This window comes from Heterodontus francisci, chromosome 21 (assembly GCF_036365525.1).
Source record: "Heterodontus francisci isolate sHetFra1 chromosome 21, sHetFra1.hap1, whole genome shotgun sequence".
In the NCBI taxonomy this organism is placed as follows: domain Eukaryota; kingdom Metazoa; phylum Chordata; class Chondrichthyes; order Heterodontiformes; family Heterodontidae; genus Heterodontus; species Heterodontus francisci.
In genome coordinates, this window is record NC_090391.1 from 79,804,091 (window position 1) to 79,829,764 (window position 25,674).

The 25,674-nt window shown below is 44.9% G+C and overlaps 1 protein-coding gene across 1 annotated transcript; it reads left to right on the plus strand.

The window, feature by feature from the left end:
• Positions 1-17,752: 17,752 nt before the first annotated feature.
• On the plus strand, positions 17,753-19,550 carry LOC137381175 (G-protein coupled receptor 15-like). The gene is made up of 2 exons (XM_068053558.1): positions 17,753-17,822; positions 18,646-19,550. Exons 1-2 carry the CDS (start codon positions 17,753-17,755, stop codon positions 19,548-19,550), a joined length of 975 nt encoding a protein of 324 aa, XP_067909659.1.
• The last annotated feature ends 6,124 nt before the right edge of the window (positions 19,551-25,674 follow it).

Genomic DNA, 25,674 nt, shown 5'->3' on the forward strand with positions numbered 1-25,674 from the left:
AGCATCTACACTGGGAGAGTCGCTGAGTGGTTCTGTTATTATTTGATCTCCACTGGGAGAGTCATTGATTGTGTCTGTTATTATAGTATCTCCACAGGAGAAAAACTGACTGTGTCTTTTATTAAGGTCTCTCCACAGAGAGAGTCACTGAGTTGGTCTTTAATCAGGCATCGCCACAGGGGCAGTCACTGATAGGGTATGTGATTATAGAATCCCCACTGTGAAGGTGGCTGAGATGGTCTGTTATTACTTTATCTCCACAGGGAGAGTCAGAGTGCGTCTGTTGTAGTATCTCCACAGGGAGAGTGACTGAGTGGGTCTGTTATTATTGTATCTCCACAGGGCGAGTAACTGAGTGAGTCTTTTGTTTAGTAGCTCTGCAGGGAGGGTCACTAATAGGGTATGTTATTGTAGGATCCCCACTGTCAGGGAGGCGGAGATGCTCTGTCATTATTTTTGCTCCACAGGGAGAGTGACTGAGTGGGTCTGTCATTATTGTATCTCCACAGTGGAGTGATTGAGTGGGTCTGTTGATTAGTATCTCCACAGGGTGGGTAACGAATAGGGTATGTTATTGTAGGATCCCCACTGACAGGGAGGCGGAGATGCTCTGTCATTATTTTTTCTCCACAGGCAGAGTCACTGAGTGGGTCTTTGATCATAGTATCTACACTGTGATTGTCACTGTGTGGGTCTGTTATTTTAGTGTCTACACTGGTAAGTCGCTGAGTGGTTCTGTTATTATTTGATCTCCACTGGGAGAGTCACTGATTGAGTCTGTTAATATCGTACCTCCACAGGGAGACTCAATGAGTGTGTCTGTTATTATAGTATCTCCAAAGGTAGAGTCACTGAGTGTCTCTGTTATTATAGTACCTCCACAGGGAGAGTGACTGAGTGGGTCTGTTATTATTTTATGTCCACAGGGGAAGTCACTGAGTGGTTCTGTTATTGCAGTATCTCCCCGCGGATAGTCACTGAGTTGGTCTGTTATTTTAGTAACTCCACAGGGAGAGTCATGCAGTGCATCTGTTATTATAGTATGTCCACAGGGAGAGTGACTGAGTTGGTCTGTTCGTATAGTATCCCACAGGGAGAGTCATTGAGTGGTTCTGTGATTTTAGTAACTTCACAGGAAGAGTGGCGGAGTGGGGCTGAAATTCTTGTATCTCCACGGACAGAGTCACTGAGTGGATCTGTTATTACAGTATCGCCACAGGGAGAGTCACTGAGTGGGTATGTTATTATAGTAACTCCATAGGGAGAGCCACTGAGTGGGTCTGTTATTTCTCTATCTCCGTGGATAGAGTCACTGAGTGGAGCTGTTCTGACAGTATCTCCGCACGGAGAGTGACTGAGTGTCTCTGTTACTATTGTACCTCTGTTGCTATTGTTACTTTTCCACCGGGAGTGTCACTGAATGGGTCAGTTATTGCAGTAGCTCCTCTGTTAGAGTCACTGAGTGTGTCTGTTATTATAGTATTTTCACAAGAAGAGTAAATGAATGGTTCTGTTATTATATTATCTGCACAGTGAGGTGGCGGATTGGTCTGTTATTATAGTTGCTCCTCAGGGAGTGTCACAGAGCGGGTCTGTTATTATAGTATCTCCTCTAGGAAGGTGAATGATTGGATCTGTTATAATAGGAGCTCCGGAGGGAATGTCAGAGAGTGGGTCTGTTATTCCAGTATCTCCACAGCGAGAGTCACTGATCGGGTATGTCAATATAGGATCCCCACAGTGAAGGTGGCTGAGATGCTCTGTTATTATTGTATCTCCACAGGGAGAGTCACTGAATGATTGGGTCTGTTATTGCAGTATCTCCACAGGGAGAGTTACGGAGTGGTTCTGTTATTATAGTACCTCCACAGAGTGAGTGGGTGAGTGGCTCCTTCATTACAGTATCTCCACTGGGAGAGTCACGGAGTGGGTCTATTTCTATAGCATCACCACAGGCGAGTGACTGCATGAGTCTGCTATGCTATCTCCACAAGGAGAGTCCATGAGTATGTCTGTTATTATGATATCTCCACAGGGAGAGTCACTGATGGGTCAGTTATTATTGAATCACCACAAGGAGAGTCGCTGAGTATGACCGATATTATGGTATCTCCACTGCGGGAGTGACGGGTTGGGTCTCTCTTTATAGTATCTCCACAGGGCGGGTGACTAAATGGGTCTGTTATTCCAGTATTTGCTCCGTTAGAGTCACTGAATGTGTTTGTTATCATAGTATTTCCACAAGAAGACTGAATGAATGTGTTTTTATTATATTGTCCCCACTGGGAGAGTCACTGTTGGATCTGTTATTATAGTATCTCCACAGGGAGAGTCACTGAGTGGGTCTTTTATTATGGTATCTCTTCAGGGAGAGTCACTGAGTGGGTCTGTTATTATAGCATCTCCACAGGGAGAGTCACTGAGTGGGTCTGCTATTATGGTCTCTCCACTGGGAGAGTCACTGAGTGGGTCTTTTATTATGGTATCTCTTCAGGGAGAGTCACTGAGTGGGTCTGTCATTATAGTATCTCCACAGGGAGATTCACTGAGTGGGTCTGTTATTATAGTATCTCCACAGGGAGAGTGACTGAGTGGGTCTGTTATTATTGTATCTCCACGGATAGAGTCACTGAGTGGTTCTGTTGTTATAGTATCTGCACGGATAGTGTCACTGAGTGGGTCTGTTATTATTGTATATCCACGGATAGAGTCACTGAGTGGGTCTGTTGTTATAGTATCTCCACAGGGAGATTCACTGAGTGGGTCTATTATTGTGTCTCCACGGATAGTGTCACTGAGTGGGTCTGTTATTATTGTATATCCACGGATAGAGTCACTGAGTGGGTCTGTTGTTATAGTATCTCCACAGGGAGATTCACTGAGTGGGTCTCTTATTATTGTGTCTCCACGGATAGAGTCACTGAGTGGCTCTGTTATTATTGTATATGCTCGGATAGAGTCACTGAGTGGCTCTGTTATTACAGCATCTCCGCAGGGAGAGTGATTGAATGTGTCTGTTATAATGGTAGCTCCACAAGGAACGTCCGAGAGTGGGTCTGTTATTCCGTTATCTCCACAGGGCGAGTCACTGACAAGGTATGTTATTATAGGATCCCCACTGTGAAGGAAGCTGAGATGCTCTGTTATTATTTTTTCTCCACAGGGAGAGTCACTGAATGGGTCTTTGATCAAAGTACTCCACTGTGTTTGTCACTGAATGTGTCTGTTACTTTAGTATCTCCATAGGGAAAGTCGCTGAGTGGGTCTGATATTATGTGTTCTGCTCTGGGACGGTCACGTACCGAGTCTGTTATTAATTTGATCTCCACTGGGAGCATCACTGAATGGGTTTGTTATTATTGTATCTCTACTGGAGAAACACTGACTGGTACTTTTGTTCAGGTCTATCCACAGGGAAAGTCACGGATTTCGTCTATTATTCAGGTATCTCCACAGGAACAGTCACTAATAGGGTATGTCATTATGGAATGCCCACAGTGAAGGTAGCTCAGATGGTCTGTTATTATTTTATCACCACAGGGAATGCCACTGAGTGCGTCTGTTGTTACAGTATCTCCGCAGGGAGAGTCACTGAGTGGTTCTGCTATTACACCATCTCCACATGGAGAGTCACTGAGTCCGTCTGTTATTATAGTATCTCCACTGGGAGAGTCACTGAGTGGGTCTGTTATTATAGTAGCTCCACTGGGAGAGTCACTGAGTGGGTCTGTTATTATAGTATCTCCACAGGGAGAGTCACTGAGTGGGTCTTTTGTCAGAGTATCTCCACATGGAGAGTCACGGAGTAGATCTCGTATTATTTGATCTCCACTGGAGAGTCACTGATTGGGTATTTTATTATGGTATCTCCATCGGGAGAATCACGGAGTTGGTCTGTTATTTAGGTATCTCCACAGGGAGAGTCACTGTTAGGGAATGTCTTTAGTCGATCCCACAGTGAGGATGGCTGAGATGATTTGTTATTATTTTATCTCCACAGGGAGAATCTCTCATTGGTCTTTCATCATAGTATCTGCCCTGGGATATTCACTGTCTGTGTCTGTTATTTTAATATCTCCACTGGGCGAGTCACTGAAAGGTGTGTTATTATAATATCTCTGCAGGGAGATTCACTGAGTGGGTCTGTTTTTATACTATCTCCACAGCGAGCGTCCCTGAGTTGGTCAGTTATTTTAATACCTCCACAGGGAGAGTCACTGAGTGGGTCTGTTATTATAGTATCGTCACATGGATAGTCACTGAGTGGATCTGTTATTTTAGTATCTCCACAGGGAGAGACACTGTATGGGTCTCTTTTGATCGTATATCTGCAAGTAGAGTCACTGAGTGAGTCTGTTAATATAATATCTCCACAAGGAGATTCGCTGAGTCGGTCTGGTATAATAGTATCTCTGCTCTAAGTGTCACTGTGTGGCTCTGTTATTCGTGTATCTCCACTGTGAGATTCTCTCTCTCTCTTTCTCCATCTTCCTTTCTATGCCTCTCCTCTCTTTCTGTGTCCATCTCTCTTTCTCCCTCTCTCTATCACTGTCTCTCCCTCTCTATCTCCCTCTTATTCTGTCTCAATCCATAGCTCTGCTTTTCTTTCAGATCATCTCTCCCCCCCCACTCTGTCTCTTTCTCTACCTCCCTATCTGTCATTCTCTCTCTCTCTCTCGCTCTCTCCCTCTCCCTCTCTCTCTCCGTCTCCCTCTTTCTCTATGTCACTGTGTCTCTGTCTCCATCTGCCTGTCTGTCTCTCTTTCTGCCTCTCCCTCTCTCTCTCCGTCTCCCTCTTTCTCTATGTCACTGTGTCTCTGTCTCCATCTGCCTGTCTGTCTCTCTTTCTGCCTCTCCCTCTCTCTGTCTCACCCTCTCTGTCTCTGTCTCTCGCACATGCTCTCTCTCCTTCTGCATCTTTCTCTATCTCTCCCTCTCTCTCTTTCTCTGCCTCTGTCTCAGATTTGTTGCATTACTTAAGGAGGCCATTCGTGCCATCTTGTCTGCACTGGTTTTCCGAGAGTGCAATTTTCAGTTCCATTACCCCGCCTTCTCCTCATAACTCTGCACATTCTTCTTTTTCATATAACCGTCTAATTCCCTTTGAATGCTTCAACTGAACCTGCCTCCACGACGTTCTCAGGAAGCGCATTCCAGACATTAACCACTCACTGCATGAAAACGTTTTTCCCCGTGTCACTTTTGCATCTCTTACCAAATATTTTCAATATGTGCCATCTCGTTCTCGATCCTTTCACAAGAGACAAGAGTGTCTCTCTGTCTACTCTTTCAGGATCCCTCATAATTTTGAATACCTCTATCAAATCACCTCTCAGCCTTCTCTTCTCCAAGGAAAACAGTCCTAACTTCTCCAATCTATATTCATAACTGAAATTCCTCATCCCTGGAACTATTCTCTTGAATCCCTTCTGTACTCTCTCCCATGCCCTCACGAATTTCCTAAAATTGTCACTCAGAAATGGACGCAATACTCCAGCTGAGGACGAACTAGTATCTTATACAAGTTCAACATAAACTCATTGCTCGTGAACACTATGCCCCTATTAATAAATCCCAGGATACTGTATGCTTTATTAACCGCTCTCTCAATCTGGCCTGCCACTTTCAATGACTTCTGCTCAGATACACCCAGGTCCCTCTGCTCCTGCTCCCCCTTTGGAATTGTTCCCTTTATTCTATATTGTCTCTCCATGTTCTTCCTCCCAAAATGAATCACTTCACATTTCTATGCATTGAACGTTATCTGCCACCTGCCTGCCCATTCCACCAACTTGTCTATGTCCTTTTGAAGTGTGTCACTATCCTGCTAACAGTTCACAATGCTTCCAAGTCGTGTATCATCAGCAAACTTTGAAATTGTACCCTGTTCACCAAGTCTTGGTCATGAATATATATCAGGAAAAGCAAGGGTCCCAACACTGACCACTGGGGAACTCCACTACAAACCTTTCTCCAGCCTGAAAAACATCCATTAAACACGACTCTTCGTTTCCTGTCACTCAGCCAATTCCGTATCCATGTTGTTACCATCCCTTTTATTCTATGAGCTACAAGTTTGCTCACAAGTCTGTTGTGTGGCATTGTATCAACGAAAGTCCATGTACACCACATCAACAGCATTGCCCTCATCAACCCTCTCTGTAACCTCCTCAAAAAACTCCAGCCAGTTAGTTAAACATGATTTTCCCTTAAGAAATCCATACTGCCTTTTCTTAATTAACTCGCATTTGTCCATTGATATTGATCCGAATTATTTTTCCAGACGTTTTCCACAACCAAAGTGAAAATAACTGACCGAAAGTTGCTGCTGTAGTCTCTCCACTCTATGTCGCTGTCTCTCTGTATGTTTCTATCATTCCTCTCTTTCTCTCTCTCTCTCTCTCTTTGTCCTGTCTCTCTCTCTCTCTCGGTCTCCCCGTCTCTCTCTGCCCCTCTCTCTGTCCTTCCCTTTGTCCCACACTCTATTTCTCTCGCTCTGCCTCGCTGTCTCTTGGTCTTCCTCCTTTCGCTGTCCCTCTCCCTGCCAATCCCTGTCTCACCACTCTCTCCTTGTCTCAGTCTCTCCGTCTATCCCTTTTCCCCCATCTCTGTCTCTCCCAAACGTTCTCTCTCTGTCTCTCCATCTCCAGCTCTCTCTCTGTCTGTTTTTCCGTCTCCCTCTGTCCCTCCCTGTCTATCCCCCTGCCGATCCTCTATCTCTCTCTCTGCCACTCCCTCTGTCTGTCTTTCACTCCCCTCTGCCTCCCCTGTCTCTCTCTCCCCTGTTTCTTTCTCTCCCTCCTTCTCTGTGTCTGTTTCCCCCTCTCGCTCTGTCTCTACCCCCACCCTCTCTCTTTCTCTGTCGTCCCTGTCTCTCTCTCTTCCTCTCTCCCTGTATCTCCCTCTTTGCCTCACTCTGTATCTCTCTCCCTCCTTTCATCTCTCCCTCCCTCTCTCTGTCCGAGGACAGCAATGCTTTCAGACATTTCTTGGTTAATTTTGCACCAGCAACTCTTTCCTTTAGAATCATAGAAAATTTAAGGCAAAGAAAGGGGCCATTTGGCCCATCGTCTCTGTGCCGGCCTAAAAACGATCCACCTATTCTTATCCCATCTGCCACGATTTGTCCCATACCCCTGTGGATTACGTCACTTGAGGTGCATATCCAGACTTCTTTTGAATGAGTTGAGGTTCTTTGCCTCAACTGCCCTCTCAGGCAGTGTGTTCCAGACCCTCACCACCCTCTGGGTGAAAAACATTTTCCTCATCTTTCCTCTAAACTTTCTACCAATCACTTCAATTCTGTGCCTCTTCGTCACTGAGCTGTCAGCTAAGGTGAGTAGATTCTTCACCTCCACTCTATCCAAGCCCCTCACATTTCAATCAGATCTCCCCTCAGCCTTCTCTGTTCCAGAGAGAATAACCCCAGCCTGTACAAGCTTTCCTCATGCTGCATTTCTCCAGTTCTGGCATCATCCTCGTAAATCTCCTCTGCACCCTCACTAGTGCAATTGCATCCTTTCTGTTATGAGGTGACCAGAACTGCACACAGTACTCAAGTTGTGGCCGAACCAATGTGTTATACAGTTCCAGCGTAACCTCCCTGCTCTTCTATTCTATACCTGCCTTTTTGGGAAGGTCATTGCAGTTTGAAAATATCAAACACTGATCCAACACTCACCCGTAAAACATTCACACTAAACTGCCAATACAGGACTGGGCAGATAATGAGGACTGTTACTGACGGTTACATCTTGTCTCATCCTCTATCTGTCTCCCTTTCATGTCTGTCTGTCGCCATCTCTCTCTATCCCTCTATCTCCTTCTCACTCTTTCTCTGCATCAGTCCATGACTGTGCCTGCACCTGTCTCACACCATATCTCACGCTATCTCCCCTTGGACAGAAATGATTTTATCCAATTCTTGGTTAATTTTTAACCTGTAAATCTTGCCCTTGCTGGGAACGTCACTGCAGTTTGAAAATATCAAACACTGATCAACACTCGCCCCCTAAACAGTCACACTAAACCCCCAATACAGGACTGGGCAGATCATGGGGATTGTTACTGAGGTTCTGTCAAGGTCCCCTCTCACTCTGTATCCCCATTCCCCTGCTTCTAAAGTTTGTCAATTTCTGATAATATTTTTCAGCAGCATTAAATGTCCCTGCAGTTTGAAAATATGAAACAGTGATCCAACAGTTGCCTCCAAAACACTCACACTCAACCCCCAATGTTTCTTTCCAGATTTAGTTCTTGTGCACAGCCAGCTTTATCTTTAAATTTTATCTTTTTTCAAACATTGGTACATCTAAAGTTTCTCCTATCATCTCGCCCTGTCACAATCTCTCTGTTTTGCCTCTCCCTCAGTCTCTGTTTCACCCTCTGTCTGTCTCTCTCCTTCTCGTTGTTTGCCTCTCTCCCTCTGTATCTGTCTATCGCTTTGTCTTTCTCCCTCTAACTCACTCTCTCTCCCCGCAATGTCTCTGTACCACTCTCTCTGTGTCTGTCTCCCTCCATCTCTCCCCTTTCCTCTTTCCCTGGACAGCAATGTTTAGAGCCATTCCGTGGTTAATTATGAACCTGCAACTCTTGCCCTTGTTGGGAATGTCACTGCAGTCTGAAAATATCAAACACTGTGCCAACACTCGGCCCTAAAACAGTCGCAGTAAATCCCCAATACCGGACTGGTCAGACAATGGCGATTGTTACTGGGATTCTGTCAAGCTCACAGTTCACTGTCTCTTCTGTCTCTCACTGTCTTTCATTTCGTCTCGCTCTCCATTTGTTTACATTTCCCTCTCTCCTTTGTCGTTAATCGCCCTCCACTTTATACATGGAGAGGGGGCTCCCTCCACTTCATACATAGACAGGGAGCTCCCTCCACTTTATACGCAGAGAGCGAGCTCCCTCACTATATAAGTAGAGAGGGAGTTCCCTCCACTTTAGACGTCGAGAGGGAGCGCCCTCACTTTATACTTAGAGGGGGAGTTCCCTCCACTTCATACAAAGAGAGGGAGCTCCCTCCACTTTATACATAGAGAGGGTGCACCTTCCACTTTATACGGAGAGAGGGTTCTCCCTCCACTTTGTGCATAGAGAGGGAGCTCCATCCAGTTTATACAGAGAGAGGGAGATCCCTCCACTTTATACATAGACAGGGAGCTCTTTCCAATTTATACATAGAGAGGGAGCTCCGTCCCATTTATACACTGAGGGGGAGCTGCCTCTATTTTATACAGCTGCCATGGTGGGTTTTGAACCCCTGTCCCCTACCCATCATGTTGGGCCTCTTGATCACTAGCTCAGTGATATTATCACTGTGCGACTGCCTCCCTAATGTACATGTACAGAGCCTGTCACCCAATATCACCCACAGTAGTTTCTGGGCTACAACCCTGAACATGTTCCTGAATCAGATCCTCAAAGTTCACATTTTAACTGGGAAAAGGCAGGAACAGAGTGAAACGGGATTACTTTTGTCCCTGGATTCAGTGTCCACTGCAGACAGATCAGTTACATTTAGAATAGAAATGCCAGGAGTGAACGAGGTCAATACAATATTATGGAAAATGTAAATGATGCCAGTCATAATTGGAGCACCCGTCCAGTATGAGTACAGTTTTCAGGATTATTCCGAGAGAGAAAATGTCATTGACATTGAAATGATTGTGTTTTATCCACCACATTATTTACATCAGAGTCAAAGCTGCTGATGTAATGTGTTTGTTCAGGTGAGTGTAACTAATAGCAATGATCAGGGGTATAACAGTGTCAGTTGAGACTTATCCCCTGTATAAATCAGGACCCATTGGAATGGATCAGCTCAGAGTGCCTGCTGGAGCATTGGATTCCAGGCTAACAGAAGTCTCTGCTTCTCACAGAAATGGGATATCCAGTAATCTATCAGTTCATATCCATTTACTATCCTGTACTTGCAGCAATTGGAGTTTCTGGTAAGCAGCATCTCAGCTGTTATTGGTGTAAATCGATGTTAACTGTGCTGCTGTACACGGTGTTATTTTTCACTGTATGTGTATTAAACAGCCGCCTGTTCTTTTCCAGCAATTTACTGATCGAATCTCCTCATTGTCTGTTCTTTCAGTCCTGCAGGAGTTGTATTATGTCATTGATGGTATTGGTTTCTGCAACCGTGGCATTGTTACTGGATTATTCAGTGTATTGAGAGCATTCAAATCAAGCATCTCAGTTAGTATCACGAATCAGACCATCAGGAGCTTTGAACAGTTTCATGATGTGGATCTAACCCGTCCTGCAATACTTTTTAAGGATGCTTTTTTTTCAGTGATTGATCATGAGACATCTCACAGTCTCAGTGTTACAAGGGGACAGCACAATGTCCTCCCTCCCCAATAACGTGGCTCAATTTAATTGGGATTTCAATGTATTTATTGATTATCACTGTTATCAAATATTATTTCATGCTTTGTGTTTCTGACGTTGCTTCAGAAACGTGGCTACTGAACTGAGTTTCCTGCTGGCAATTTCACATCTCCTTCCCTGCTTCACTGTGGACCCTTCACTGTCACTGGACTACATTGTAAAATAGAAAGTACTGATGTGATGTTATATTGGTTTACACTCTAAAGTTGGAATCAAGAGTCTTTCCATTTATCTGGAGATTATCAGCTGCAGCGCTGATGTTGGTGTTTGATGAATCAAACAATCCCACATTCTAACAGATTACTTTATTATTACAGGAGAAGGAATTTCAATGATTGTGAGGTTTGACTGGAAGTAGCTTTCGATCCTGTTTATTCCATGTATTGTTGATGAAGTGAAGAGCGTAGGTGATCATATGGAGACTTGAGTGTTCTGTAGACGCATTCAATTATTGAAAAAGGTTTCACCATTGAACAAACTGACTCTGAGGATAGAATCATTGAACCTGGGGCAGGTGAAAATAACACAGGCGCAGAATGTTAGGTATAAATCATATGTGAAAAGCAGCATTAAGTAACAATTTACAGGGTGTGTGTACTCCAGAGAGATAGGGAAGGAGAAAAGTAGCAAGGAGAACTAAACCGATAGAAAAAGAAAAGCTGAAGTAAAGAGAAAGAGAAAGAAGCAGCAGTGTAAATAATTCACTATCATAAAGTGCTGGAATGACCAGAACAAATAGTGAGAGAAACTGTGAGTTGAAGTTGTCTGTTGTCAGATTGTGTTCATTTTCCTGTTGGACTTGATTCTCTGTGTTGATTTCTGTCAGGTCCTCATTTTGTTTTGCAGAAAGATCCTATTCCTTACGTAGTGGCTGAATGAACAGAATAGAATCAGTTCTACACTGATGGTAATTCATTATTCAAATACTGCAGTTTAAAATCTCTGGGACTGCTGAATTTAATAAAGAGCGAGGCTGATATCAGAAATATATTTAAATTTATATTTATTAGCCTGTACAAACTAAATATATTGACTATATTGTAGAAACAATGAACTGTTCTCCTACACCAATAACCACAGGGATTATTGTTTGAATGTATTAATTGAGTTGTATTACTGGGATCTATAGATTAGATTTCCTCTAACACTCTGCTGCAGTCTCCCCCTGTGAATCTCAGCCTCTCCTCTCACTGTATTGAATCCTCAGTCTCCTCATCCATTGCTTCAGTTTATCCACTTTCCCAAACCATCTGCTCCAGTCTCCCCTCCTGCTCCAACAAGTCCTTTCTCTGGAATTTAGAAGGATATTGGATGAATACTTTTAAGATAATACGGGAAACTGATAGGATGGACAGAGAAAAACTATTCCCACTGGCTTCGGAGTCAGGAACTTGGGGGCATAGTCTAAAAATCTAAACGCTGTCTTAAAAACCTTTCAGGTTTGGTATCAGTTTGGAAATCAATTCCACAAACGGCAATTGATGCAGAGGCACTTGTTAGTTTTTAAATCTGAGGTTGATAGATTTTTGTTAACCAAAGGTATTACGGGGAAAAGATAGGTACATGGAGTTAGATCACACATGAGCCACGTGCTCATTGAATGACAGAAGAGGGTTGAGAGGCCAAATGGCCTCCTCCTCTTCCTCTGTCCAATGACAAATATCTTACTATCACTCTTTGTGTCTTGGTCTGTGTCTCTCTCCCGGTCTCTCTTTCTGTCTGTCTGTCTGTCTGTCTGTCTCTCTCCTCACTCAAACATCTGTGGAAATCCACAAACATTAGTCAGACATTTTAGGCTGATTCTCGGTGGCCATTTTATGTTACCACAACACTGGGACATTTATTTCAGTGACCGACACCTCACCAATGTAAGGGTAGTGCTCAAATTGTGACAGAGACACAGACATGGAGACACTGAGACACAGTACTAGAAAGGAATCAATCATTCCCTTGCGCCGAATAATTTTCCCTCCACTCTGATTAGCCTGGGTGGCCTGTAATTACTCAGTCTATTACTTTCACACTTGTTAATCAACAGTACAACATACGCAGTCCTCCAGTCTTCTAGCAGCACGACTATAACCAGAGAGGATTGGAAAATGATGGTCAGAGCCTCTGATATTTCCACCCTTGCACCTCTAAACAGTGTGAGCCTGGTGAATTATCAGCTTTCGAAGATGCTAAACCCCTGAATATTTCCTCTCTCACGATTTATCCCATTCAATATTTCAAGAACCTCCTCATTGACTACAATGTCTATGTCGTCCCCTCTTTTGTGAAGACAGTCGAAATGTATTTATTAAGAACTATGCCCGCATCTTCCACATCCACGGTTAGGAAAAACGAGGACAGACGATATAAAATAAAGGATACGATTGTAAAGGAGATGCAGGAACAGACACATCTGGGGAGTGTTTGTGCACCTATCACTGAAGGTGACAGGGCAGTTTCAGAAAGTGGCTAAACGGCATAAGGGGTCCTGAGATTCTAAATAGAGACATTGAATACAAAAGCAAGGAAAATATGACCTATGTAAAACGCTGGTTTGCCTTCAACTGGAGCATTGTCCCATTCTGAACACCGTACTTCAGGAAGAATGTGGAGGCCTTAGAGAGGGTGCAAAAAAGATTCTTAAGAATGGTTCTAGGGATGAGGGACTTCAGTTCCGTGGATAGATTGGAGAAGCTGGGGTTGTTCTCTGTGTCTCTCTGTGTCTGCCTCTCTCTGTCTCTCCCTCCTGCTATCTCTGACACTAAGAGGGAGACAGAGGGAGAGAGGCTTAGATATGCAGGCAGAGAGAGTGCTGTTGAGAGGGACAAGGTTGGAGAGAGAGATTGTTGGGGTGGATTGAAAGGGAGAATGTAAGATATATTCGTTTGATGTAATCCTTCACTGCTCTGTACACAAACAGAGAAAGATAGGCATGTAGAGTGAAATATTGGTAGAGTGGGAGAAATGTGGATGAAGTTGGGGCCCAGGCGGCCAGTTTTGATGATCAGGAAGGAAAACGCTTCACTGTTAAAATCCAGCAAGGTATTCCACCATGGAAGCCATCACACCCTCATAATATAGTTGTGGAAATCTTGTAATCTATGCCCATGGTTATTGACCCCTCTGTTAAGGGAAATGGGTCCTTCCTATCCACTCTATCTTGGCCCGCCATTATTTCATACACCTCAGTTAAATCTTCCCTTCAACCTTCTCTGTTCCAAAGAAAACAATTCCTGCCTATCCAATCTTTACTCATAGCTATAATTCTCCATTCCTGACAACATCCTCTGTAAATCTCCTCCGTACACTCTCTAGTGTGATCACATCCTTCCTGTAGTGTGGTGACCAGAACTGTACACAGTACTCTAGCTGTGGTCTAACTAGTGTTTTATACAGTTCGAGCATAACCTCTCTGCTCTTATATTCTCTACATCGGCCAATAAAGGAAAGTATTCCGTTAGCCTTTTTAACCACCTTGTCCACCTGTCCTGTTACCCTCAGGAATCAGTGGACAGTCACTCCAAGGCCCCTCTGTTCACAGTTTGAGAGATTGTTCAGTTAGATTGAAAGAGCAAATGTAAAACATAATAATTTGATGTAATCCTTCACTGCAGTATACACAGACATACGAGCGAAAGGCATGGATTGTGAAACATCGGGGTAGAGGGCGAAAATAGATGGAGATGGTAACAAATTGGAAAGGAGTAATAGGGACTGAGAGAGAGGTAATCTCTGGTAAACTCTCTTGCTGGTAATCTCTCTTCATCTCTTTCTCTCTCTTCCCATCTCTTCTACTCTCTGAAACATTATTTCTACTCTCTGTTACTCACTTTACAAGTCTATCTCTCTACCTTTCTCCCTCTATCTCTATCTCCCTCTGTGCACTACCTCAATCTCTCCCTCCTGCTCTCAGGATGGGAAGAGGGAGAAAGTGAGGCAGAGAAAGGGTGTTGCAGGCAGTGAGAGATGAGGAGAAAGAGACAGAGGAACAGCCAGTCTGGCATTGGTAGATGGATCTTTACTCTGTATCTAACCCCGTGTTGTACCTGCCCTGTGAGTATTCGATGGGGACAGTCTCGGACCGGGGGAACTGTCTAAAAATCAAAAATTAGTCGAAAGCCCTTTCAAAGATGAAATTCAGAAACACTTCAACATACAAAGGGTGTTAGAAGTTTGGAACTGTCTTCCACAAATGACCCCTCCATATCTCTGCAATCTCCTCCAGCTCCACAATCCACCAATATCTGTGATCCTCTAATTCTGGCCTCTTGAGCAGCCCTAATTTGAATTGTTCCAACATTGGTGGCCGTGCCTTCAAGCTGCCAAGGCCTAACTCTTGAATTCCTTTCCTAAACCTCTCCGTCTCACTAACTCTCTTTCGTCTTTGAAGACGCTGCCTCAAACCAACGCCTTTGACCAATTTTTTGGACTCGTCTAATAGCTCCTTAAGTGACTCGATGTCAACTTTTTATTTGCCTTATTTATTTGTTGGATGTGTGCGTTACTGGCCAGGCCAGCATTTATTACCCATTCCTAATTGCCCTTGAGAAGGTGGTGTTGAGACTCCTTCTTGAACCGCTGCAGTCCATGTGGGGTAGGTATACCCACAGTGCTGTTAGGAAGGGAGTTCCAGGATTTTGACCCAGTAACAGTGAAGGAATGGTGATATATTTTCAGTTAGGGTGGTGTGTGACTTTAGTTTTTGTGTGCGGACAGTATTTTCAGTGCGCAGTCCATTTACATTTTTAATTATTTATTTTTTTCACGTGGTTAGATGTAAAGCTTCACTACAATCTGCCTGCCTCCCCGGATCTCCTCACTCTTTCTGCCCGTCTCTCCCTCCTTCTCTGAATCCACTGCATTACTCTGTATCTAAACCCACACTGTACCTGCTTCAGCAATGAGTTACACACTTCCAGCATAACCTCCCTGCTCTTATATACTTTAACAGCCTTGTTGGGATTGGCACTGCAGTTTGAAAATATGAAACACTGATCCAACATTCACCCTAAAACACTCACACTCACCTCCAAAAACAGGACTGGGCAGATAATGAGGATTGTTAATGATTGTTCCAACTTTTCTCATCCTCTCTCTGTCTCTCCCTCTCATGTCTGTTTCTTCCCATCTTTCTCTCTCTCTCTCTCCCTCACCCTCTCCCTCTTTCTCTGCCCCTTTCCATGACTCTTTCTCTAACACCATCTCTCTCTCCTTGGAAAGAAATGTTTTTATCCATTTCTTGGTAAATTTTGAACCTGTAAATCTTGCCCTTGCTGGGAGCATCACTGCAGTTTGAAAATATCAAACACTGTTCAACACCAGCCCCCTGAACTCTCACACTAAACCCCCAATACAGGACTGTGCAGATAATGGGGATTGTTACTGAGGTTCTGTCAAGCTCCCCTCACATACTGTATTCCATTACCCTACTTCTAAAGTTTGTCAGTGTTTAATAATATTTTTTCAAGATTATTAAATGTCACTTCAGTTTGAAAATATCAATCACTGATCCACCAATTGCCCCCAAAACACTCACATTAAACCCCTGATCTTTCCTTTCAAAATTAGTTCTTGCACACAGCCAGTTTTACTTTTTAATTCTATATTTCTTCAACATGATTAGATATAAAGTTTTTCCTGTAATCTCGCCCCCCTCTCTCTCTGTCTGTCTCTCCCTCTGTCTCTGTTTCTCCCTCTGTTTGTCTCCCTCTCTCTCTCTCTCTCTCTGTCCCTTTCTCCCTCTGCATCTGTCTCTCTCCCTCTGTATCTGTCTCGCTCGCTTTCTCCCTGTCTCGCCCCCTCTGCGTCTGCCTGCCTCCCTTTCTGTCTGTCTCACTCTGCATTTGCCTGCCTCCCTTTCTGTCTCTCTCTCTCTCCCTCTGTCTGTGTCCCACTCTGTCTGTGTCTCTCTCCATCTGTGACTCACTCCCTCCATCTTTCTGTCCCTCTGTACATGGACAGCATTGCTTTGAGCCATTTGTTTGGTTAATTTTGAATCTTTAACTCTTGCTTTTGTTGGGAATGTCAATACAGTTTGAAAATATCAAACACTCATCTAACACTCTCTGGGCGGCACAGTGGCGCAGTGGTTAGCACCGCAGCCTCACAGCTCCAGCGACCCGGTTTCAATTCTGGATACTGCCTGTATGGAGTTTGCAAGTTCTCTCTGCGTCTGCGTGGGCTTCTTCCGGGTGCTCCAGTTTCCTCCCACATGCCAAAGACTTGCAGGTTGTTAGGTAAATTCGCCATTATCAATTGCCCCGAGCATAGGTAGGTGGCAGGGAAATGTTAGGGACAGGTGGGTATGTGGTAGGAATATGGAATTAGTGTTGAATCAGTATAATTGGGTGGCTGATGGTCGGCACAGACTCGGTGGGCCGAAGGGCCTGTTTCATTGCTATATCTGGAAAAAAAACGCATCCCTAAAACCCTCACATTAAACCGCAAATACCGGACTGGGCAGACAATGGGGATTGTTACTGGGCTTCCGTCAAGCTCCCATTTCGCTAAATCATCTGTCTCTCTCTGTCTTCCACTTTGTCTGTCTCTCTCCATTTCCCCATTTGTTTCCGTTTCCCTCTCTCCTCTTTCCTTCATCGCCCCCAACTTTATAAATAGAGAGTGTGCTCCTTCCACTTTACAAATAGAGAGGGAGCTCCCTCTACATTATGCATAGAAAGGGCGCTCCCTCTGTTTTATATAGCTGCCGTGGTGGGATTTGAGCCCCCGTCCCCAGGCCATCAGGTTCGGCCTCTGGATTCCGTGACCTGTGATATTATCACGACCCAACTGCCTCCCAAATGGATGCATACAGTGTCTGTCCCGTAATATCACTCACAGTAGTTTCTGGGCTGTAACCCTGAACATGGTCCCGAATCGGAGACTCAAAGTTCACATTTTAACTGGGCAAAGGCAGGAACAGAGTGAAACGGGATTGCTTTTGTCCCTGGATTCTGTGTCCACTGCAGACAGATCAGTTACATTTACAATAGAATATCCAGAAGTGAACAAGGTCAATACAATAATATGGAAAATGTAAATGACGCCTCTCATAATTGCCATCCATCCAGTATGAGTGCAGATTTCAGGTTTATTCCCGAGAGAGGTCTTACTCAGAAAATGTCATTGACATTGAATTGATTGTGTTTTATCCACCATATTATTTACATCAGAGTCAAAGCTGCTGATGTAATGTGTTTGTTCAGGTGAGTGTAACAAATAGCAATGATCAGGGATATAACCGTGTCAGTGGAGACGTACCCCCTGTATAAATCAGGACCCGTTGGAATGGATCAGCTCAGAGTGCCTGCTGGAGCTTTGGATTCCAGGCCAATCGAATTCCCTGCTTCACACAGAAATGGGATATCCAGCAATGTCTATGATAGAAGACATTTGTTATCCAGTACTTGCAGCAATTGGAGTTGCTGGTATGCCAGTATCTCAGCTGTTAATGGTGTATATCGATGTTAACTGTGCTGCTGTCCTGGGCACTATTTCTCACTGTGTGTGTTACACAGCCGCTTGTTCTTTTCCAGCAATTTACTGCTGGAATCTCCTTATTGTCGACACTTTCATTCTTGCAGGAACAGTATTATGTATGTAATGGTATTGTTTTAAGTAACTGTGGCATTATTACTGGATTATTCTGTGTATTGAATGTATTGGAAGGAGATGTTTCAGTTAGGATCAATAATCAGACCATCAGGAGTTTTTAACAGTTTCATGATGTGGATCTAACCGGTCCTGGAATATTTTTATGATTTTTTTGTCAGCGATTGATAATGAGACATCTCACGGTCTCAGTGTTCCAAGGGGACAGAACAATGTCCTCCCTCTCCAATAACATGGCTCAGTTTAACTGGGATTTCAATGTATTTATTGATTATCACTGTTATCAAATATTATTTCACTCTGTGTGTGTCTGACTCTACTTCAGAAGTCTAGCTGCTGAACTGACTTTGCTGCTGACACTTTCACCTCTCCTCTGCTTCACTGTGGACCTTCACTGTCAGTACTTCCAGTCGATCCGGTGATGACTTTATTCACTTTCTGCATCAATTCCCAAATTCATTATTAATAACTGTGTTTTCAAACATTTCACTGTGACAAAGCACTTCCCAGGTCAATGAATCAGTTTTCACCGCTCGATGCAGCAAAAAGCTGGAAATTTCAGCCCAGATCCTGTCAAACTGCTGCTTTGTCTCAGGGCCTGATCAGTAATTTCTCTGCTTCCTTTTCTCTCTCTTCCAGTTAACTTGGTGGCGATTGTGATCCTGTCCCGAAGAAAGTGCGGTCTCTCCAAATGTATCACTGTCCACCTGGTGGGAATGGCAGTGGCTGATCTCCTGGTCGTTATCACTGATCCCATATTGTACTGGATTGTTTTAATTTATTTCCCAGGTTCATTCCTGAGAATTACTCCTGTGTGTTCTCTCATTATCTTTCTGCTTTTTGCATCCACAGCTGTTTCTGTCTGGCTTACAGTCACTTTCACCTTTGATCGATTTGTGGCCATTTGTTGTGAGAAGCTGAAAACAAAATATTGCAGTGAGAAAACGGCGGCTGTGGTTGTGGGAACAGTGAGTGTGCTGGGCTGTTTAGAGTCTCTCCCCTGGTACTTTACACTGGTACAAGAGTGCAATATTAATAATGTTCCCATGGGTTGTGCTAATAAACTGAGCTTCTATACTTCCACCATATGGGGGGCATTTGAATTGTTTCATCTCATTTTCACACCTTGTGTCCCGGTCTTTCTCATTTTGCTGCTCAATGTCCTGACTGTCAGACGGATTTTATTCTCCAGCAAAGTCCGCAGGGGATTCCGGCGCCACAGCAATGCAGAGAATCACAAGGACCCAGAGATGGAGAATCGCAGGAAATCAATTATTTTACTCTTCTGTATATCCGGAAGTTTTATACTGTTATGGGTGACCCGGCTTGTATTTAACATTTATACTCGAATTGCAGATATTCAGTCTTATTCCTCCTTCACTGACCCTGTCTTTATCACAGATCGCACAGCCATGATGCTGCAGCTTCTCAGTTCCTGCACCAACACATGTATTTATACTGTGACCCAGACGAAATTCAGACAGGAGCTGAAGATGGCGGTGAAATACCCTCTCAATCTTATTGTTAAATTTGTGAAATCATAGAAAGAGCTGAAGGGTTTCAAACACTGGAAGCAAATTCCATCTCCCTCCCCCCGCCCCGTTCCACCACCCACCCTCCACCCACCTCTGTGATTATTTGACCGGCGCCATCTTTAGTCCTGGCAGTTGCCTGAACGTGGCAGCCCATGACGTTTTAGATTAGATTAGAGATACAGCACTGAAACAGGCCCTTCGGCCCACAGAGTCTGTGCCGACCATCAAACACCCATTTATACTAATCCTACACTAATCCCATATTCCTACCAAACATCCCCACCTGTCCCTATATTTCCCTACCACCTACCTATACTAGTGACAATTTATAATGGCCAATTTCCCTACCAACCTGCAAGTCTTTTGGCTTGTGGGAGGAAACCGGAGCACCCGGAGAAAACCCACGCAGACACAGGGAGAACTTGCAAACTCCACACAGGCAGTACCCAGCATCGAACCCGGGTCGCTGGAGCTGTGAGGCTGCAGTGCGAACCACTGTGCCACTGTGCCGCCCAGTTGAACTGGAACAGGATACGTTTGCGCATGTGCGAATACAGCGCCACCTAGTGGTTGTTATGTCAACAACCGCAGCCAGTGGATAAAGCTGCAAATCGAAGTGACTGTGAGGTGGTGAGACGGGAAGTAACTGCAGTGAGGCAGGGACACCAGCAGATGGAGATGGTGGGAGAGGGACATTAACTGCAGTGAAGCAGGTCCACCTGCTAATGGTGAGCAGGGCAGAAACTGCAGAGAGACAGGTTCACCAGGAGATGGAGACGGTGAGAGAGGGACAGTAACTGCAGTGAGGCAGGGGCACCAGCAGATGGAGATGGTGAGAGAGGGACAGTTACTGCAGTGAGAGAGCGACACCAGCAGATGGAGATGGTGAGAGGGGGACTGTAACTGCAGTGAGACAGGGACACCAGCAGATGGTGATGGTGAGAAGGGGCAGTAACAGCAGTGAGACAGGGACACCAGCAGATGGAGATGGTGAGAGGGGGACTGTAACTGCAGTGAGACAGGGACACCAGCAGATGGAGAAGCTGAGAGGGGGACAATAGCTGCAATTGGACAGGGACACCAGCAGATGGAGATGGTGAGAGGGGACAGTAACTGCAGTGAGACAGGTTCACCAGGAGATGGAGACGGTGTGAGAGGGACAGTAACTGCAGTGAGGCAGGGGCACCAGCAGATGGAGATGGTGAGAGAGGGACAGTTACTGCAGTGAGAGAGCGACACCAGCAGATGGAGATGGTGAGAGGGGGACTGTAACTGCAGTGAGACAGGGACACCAGCAGATGGTGATGGTGAGAGGGGGCAGTAACAGCAGTGAGACAGGGACACCAGCAGATGGAGATGGTGAGAGGGGGACTGTAACTGCAGTGAGACAGGGACACCAGCAGATGGAGAAGCTGAGAGGGGGACAATAGCTGCAATTGGACAGGGACACCAGCAGATGGAGATGGTGAGAGGGGACAGTAACTGCAGTGAGGCAGGGGCACCAGCAGATGGAGATGGTGAGAGAGGGACAGTTACTGCAGTGAGACAGGGAGACGAGCAGATGGAGATGGTGAGAGGGGGACTGTAACTGCAGTGAGACAGGGACACCAGCAGTTGGAGATGGTGAGAGGGGACAGTTTCTGCAGTGAGACAGCGACACCATCAAATGCAGATGGTGAGAGGGGACAGTAACTGCAGTGAGACAGGAACACCAGCAGATGGAGATGGTGAGAGGGGAACAATAGCTGCAAGTTGACAGGGACACCAGCAGATGGAGATGGTGAGAGGGGACAGTTTCTGCAGTGAGACAGGAACACCAGCAGATGGAGATGGTGAGAGGGGACAGTAACTGCAGTGAGACAGGTTCACCAGGAGATGGAGACGGTGTGAGAGGGACAGTAACTGCAGTGAGGCAGGGGCACCAGCAGATGGAGATGGTGAGAGAGGGACAGTTACTGCAGTGAGAGAGCGACACCAGCAGATGGAGATGGTGAGAGGGGGACTGTAACTGCAGTGAGACAGGGACACCAGCAGATGGTGATGGTGAGAGGGGGCAGTAACAGCAGTGAGACAGGGACACCAGCAGATGGAGATGGTGAGAGGGGGACTGTAACTGCAGTGAGACAGGGACACCAGCAGATGGAGAAGCTGAGAGGGGGACAATAGCTGCAATTGGACAGGGACACCAGCAGATGGAGATGGTGAGAGGGGACAGTAACTGCAGTGAGGCAGGGGCACCAGCAGATGGAGATGGTGAGAGAGGGACAGTTACTGCAGTGAGACAGGGAGACGAGCAGATGGAGATGGTGAGAGGGGGACTGTAACTGCAGTGAGACAGGGACACCAGCAGTTGGAGATCGTGAGAGGGGACAGTAACTGTAGTGAGACAGGGACACCAGCAGATGGAGATGGTGAGAGGGGGACTGTAGCTGCAGTGAGACAGGGACACCAGCAGATGGAGAAGCTGAGAGGGGGACAATAGCTGCAATTGGACAGGGACACCAGCAGATGGAGATGGTGAGAGGGGACAGTAACTGCAGTGTGAGAGGGACACCAGCAGATGCAGATGCTGAGCCATTGCTGATTGGAGATTCTGTCACTGAATGCTTGAAAGTTTTTACAAGTTTGAGGAATTTACTTGCTGTAAACATGAGATGCTCAATAAAATAATTTCAATACAGTATGTCTAAAGTAGCTATTTTACTACTATGTAAACACTTGCAACATTAAACACTTTACTGTTAGGAAAATTATTTTCAATGATTCAAGGTAATGTATAAATAAAACAACAGCATCAAATTAAACTCAATCATTTTCAAATAAAAACTCTCCATATAAGTTGTGTTGAATTCTTCATCACTAAGTTTATGACATCTATCTCTCGCTCTCACTTCTCTATGCTGGTATCTTCTCTACTATAATTCAGAGAAATTGAAGTTTTGATCCGATTGTCTTTTGAAAGTTAATATTGAATCTACTTTCAGAAACCTGTCAGATAGTGAATTCCAGACCAGAGCAACTCCCTGCCTATTTATTTCTCCCCTCTGCTCGTGTTTACAGTCTCTCCTCATATCTCCAAACTGAGGGAAATATTTTGAATACAATACGATGAATTTCTCGAGGACAGCAGCTGCAGAGGAATGTGGACAAACAATGAACAAAAATCCCTCTGAATCCCCCAGGAGAGCAGAAGAAAGAAACAGTCAGGAAGCAAATGGAAACAAGTGACACTTTATTGCAACAGTAAAAATTCTTCGTCAGACTGTTGCTGAACTTTAATATAAACTGGAGGTGAAAAGTGGAAGATCTTTAATCTAATTTGTGATAAATGGCCATTTCCCAGCTTTGTAAACCCTTGTAACATTAAACGGGTGAATGTTAAGTCGTTTTTTTTCGATTGATTACAGGCTAATACATAAATGCAGCAGCATCAAATACAGTGCAAAGAATCAATGACAAATATAACTGTAAATATGGGTAAGAATTTTTGTCTGAAATGTCACTGGTTATAAAAGTTCTCTTGGCTGCATCAGTAACCTGGCTCTAGTTTCAGTCTTTGTCACACAGTGGAATTGAAAAACCGAATAAAAACTGCCTGTTCATACAACAGTCAAACCGGCCTCTCCAGCAAAAACTCACTGCCAGAATTTCAAGGTAATTGCAGTGAGTCATTTTCTGTACTTTCTGTTAACTGGAGGTGAATAGTGAAAGGCATTTAACACAATGAGTGTTAAATGGCCATTATCCAAAGCGATCCCTCCAGGTTTTAAATTACAGCAGTTTTTCTGCTCTGTTAATGAGGTTTTTGGGGGAGGGAGAGAGAGAGAGAGAGAGAGAGAGAGAGAGAGAGAGAGAGAGAGATAGAGAGAGAGAGAGAGAGAGAGAGAGAGACAGGTTTCTGTCTGGAATGGTCCATTTGGGATCTGGCTGGAATACCCCTCTCTCCCCCATTTCCTGTTTACACAGAGACTCACCTTGGACTGTCCCATACCTGGGAGGGAGTGTCCAGGTAGAGGAAGCTGAGAGCTGGCTGGATAAGCTGTATTTGGGGTGGACTGTCTGTTTTGAGTGACAGATTCTGGGATCTCTCATCAGCCTCCATCCTTTCTTTCCATGCGGCTGGTTTGTGAAGGTGAGTTCCTGTGTCTCAGTCTCTGTGTCTCTGTGCCCAAGTGAATTGCAAGCTGATTATAGTGTGTGTGTGAGAGAGAGAGTCCAGTCTGAATCCTCCTCTCTCTGCCCCGGTCCTGAAGCTTATCTCCAAATCCCACCCCAATGCCCCTCTCCAGGATCTTTTCCCCATGGATGAGCTGATGCAGGGAAGGAGTTGGAGTCCAACGATGGAACGCAGACGGTGCTGGATGGTAAGTATCACATTTTATTGTCTCTCTCTCCCTTTCTCCCTCCTTCTGACTCCGTCTCTTTCACTCAGTCTCTCTCTCTGAATCTCTCTCTCTCTGAATCGCTCTCTCTCTGAATCTCTCTCTCTCTTAATCTCTCTCTCTGAATCTCTCTCTCTCTCTGAATCTCTCTCGCACTGAATCTCTTCTGAATCTCTCTCTCGGAATCTCTCCATCTCTGAATCTCTCTCTCACTGAATCTCTCTCTCACTGAATCTCTCTTGCACTGAATCTCTCCCATTCTCTCTATTTCTCAATTACTCTCCCTCACTTTGTGTTTCTGTCTCGTTTCCCTCTCTCTCTGTTCCTCAATCTCTCTCTCTCTGTTTTTCTCCCTCTCTGTGTTCCTCCATCTCCCTCTCTCTCCCTCACTTTGTGTTTCTCTTTCTCTCTGAGTGATTGTGCGTCTTCCTGTCTCAATGGCTTTCTCTGTCCTCTGTCTCAATCTCTCTGTGATTCTCTGTGCCTTTCTCACTGGCTTTCTGTCTGTCTCTTTGGTGCCTGCAATTTCTTTGTGTCTCTGTTCTTTCCCTCCACCGTTTTCCTGCTCTTTTTCTCTCTCTTTCTGTCCTTTTTCTATTTCTGACTTTCTGGCATTTCTCTGCTTCTGACTTTTTCTGTCTTTTCTCTATTTTGGTCTCTCTGTCTTTTCTCTATTTCTCTGACTTTCTCTCTCTTTTCTGTTTCTGTCTCTTTCTATCTATTCTATCTTCTCTCTTTCTATTTCTATCTTCTCTCTTTCTATTTCTATCTTTTCTCTTTCTTTGACTCTCTTTATCTCTCTCTTTATTGTCTCTTTCTATGTTTTCTCTCTTATTCTCTGTCTCTTTCTGTCATTTCTCTCTTTCTTTTTCTCTCTTTGTCTCTTTCTGCCTTCTCTATTTCTCTTTCTATCATTTCTCTTTCTCTCTTTCCGACTTGTTCTGTCTTTTTCTAACCCTATCCACCCCCCGCAATTTATTCCCCCACCCGCCGCAATTTATTTCCCCCTTCCAGCAATTTATCCCCCGCGCAATGTATCGCCCCCTTCAATGTATTCCCCCACCGCAATTTTATCCACCACGGAAATCTTTTCCCCTGCAATATTTCTCCCCCACAATCTCAATAATCCTGGTTTGCAGACCCCTATCAAATATCTCCTGTTAACTGACCCCCATCTAATACCCTCATTATCAACAGGCACCCATCTAATTATCCTCTTCCCTCTGTTCCAAGACAACCCATCGAAATACCACCCCCCCCCCCCCCCCCCAGGACAGACTGCCATGTAAATACCCCCCATGGACAGACTCCCATCTAAATAACACCACAGGACAGACTCCCATCTAATTACCCCCTGGGAACAGACTCCCATCTAAATTACACCGCCCCCACCCCTGGACAAACTCCATTCTAAATACCCCCTGGAAGGAGACTCCCATCTAAATACCCCCCGTGAACAGACTCATATCTAAATACCCCCCTGCCCGGGAACAAACTCCCATCTAAATACCCCCCACCAGAACAGACTCCCATCTAAATACCCCCCCTCCCCAGGAACGAACTCCCATCGAAATAACTCCCGGGCACAGACTCCCATCTAAATACCCCCCGGGAACAGACTCCCATCTAAGTCCCATCTGAGGTCCTGCAAGGGGAGTTCAGGGAGTTAGGTAGTAAGTTAAAAAACATAGTGCAGCTAAACACGTGGCTGAGCAGCTGGTGTAGAAGGAAGGGTTTCAGATATCTGGACG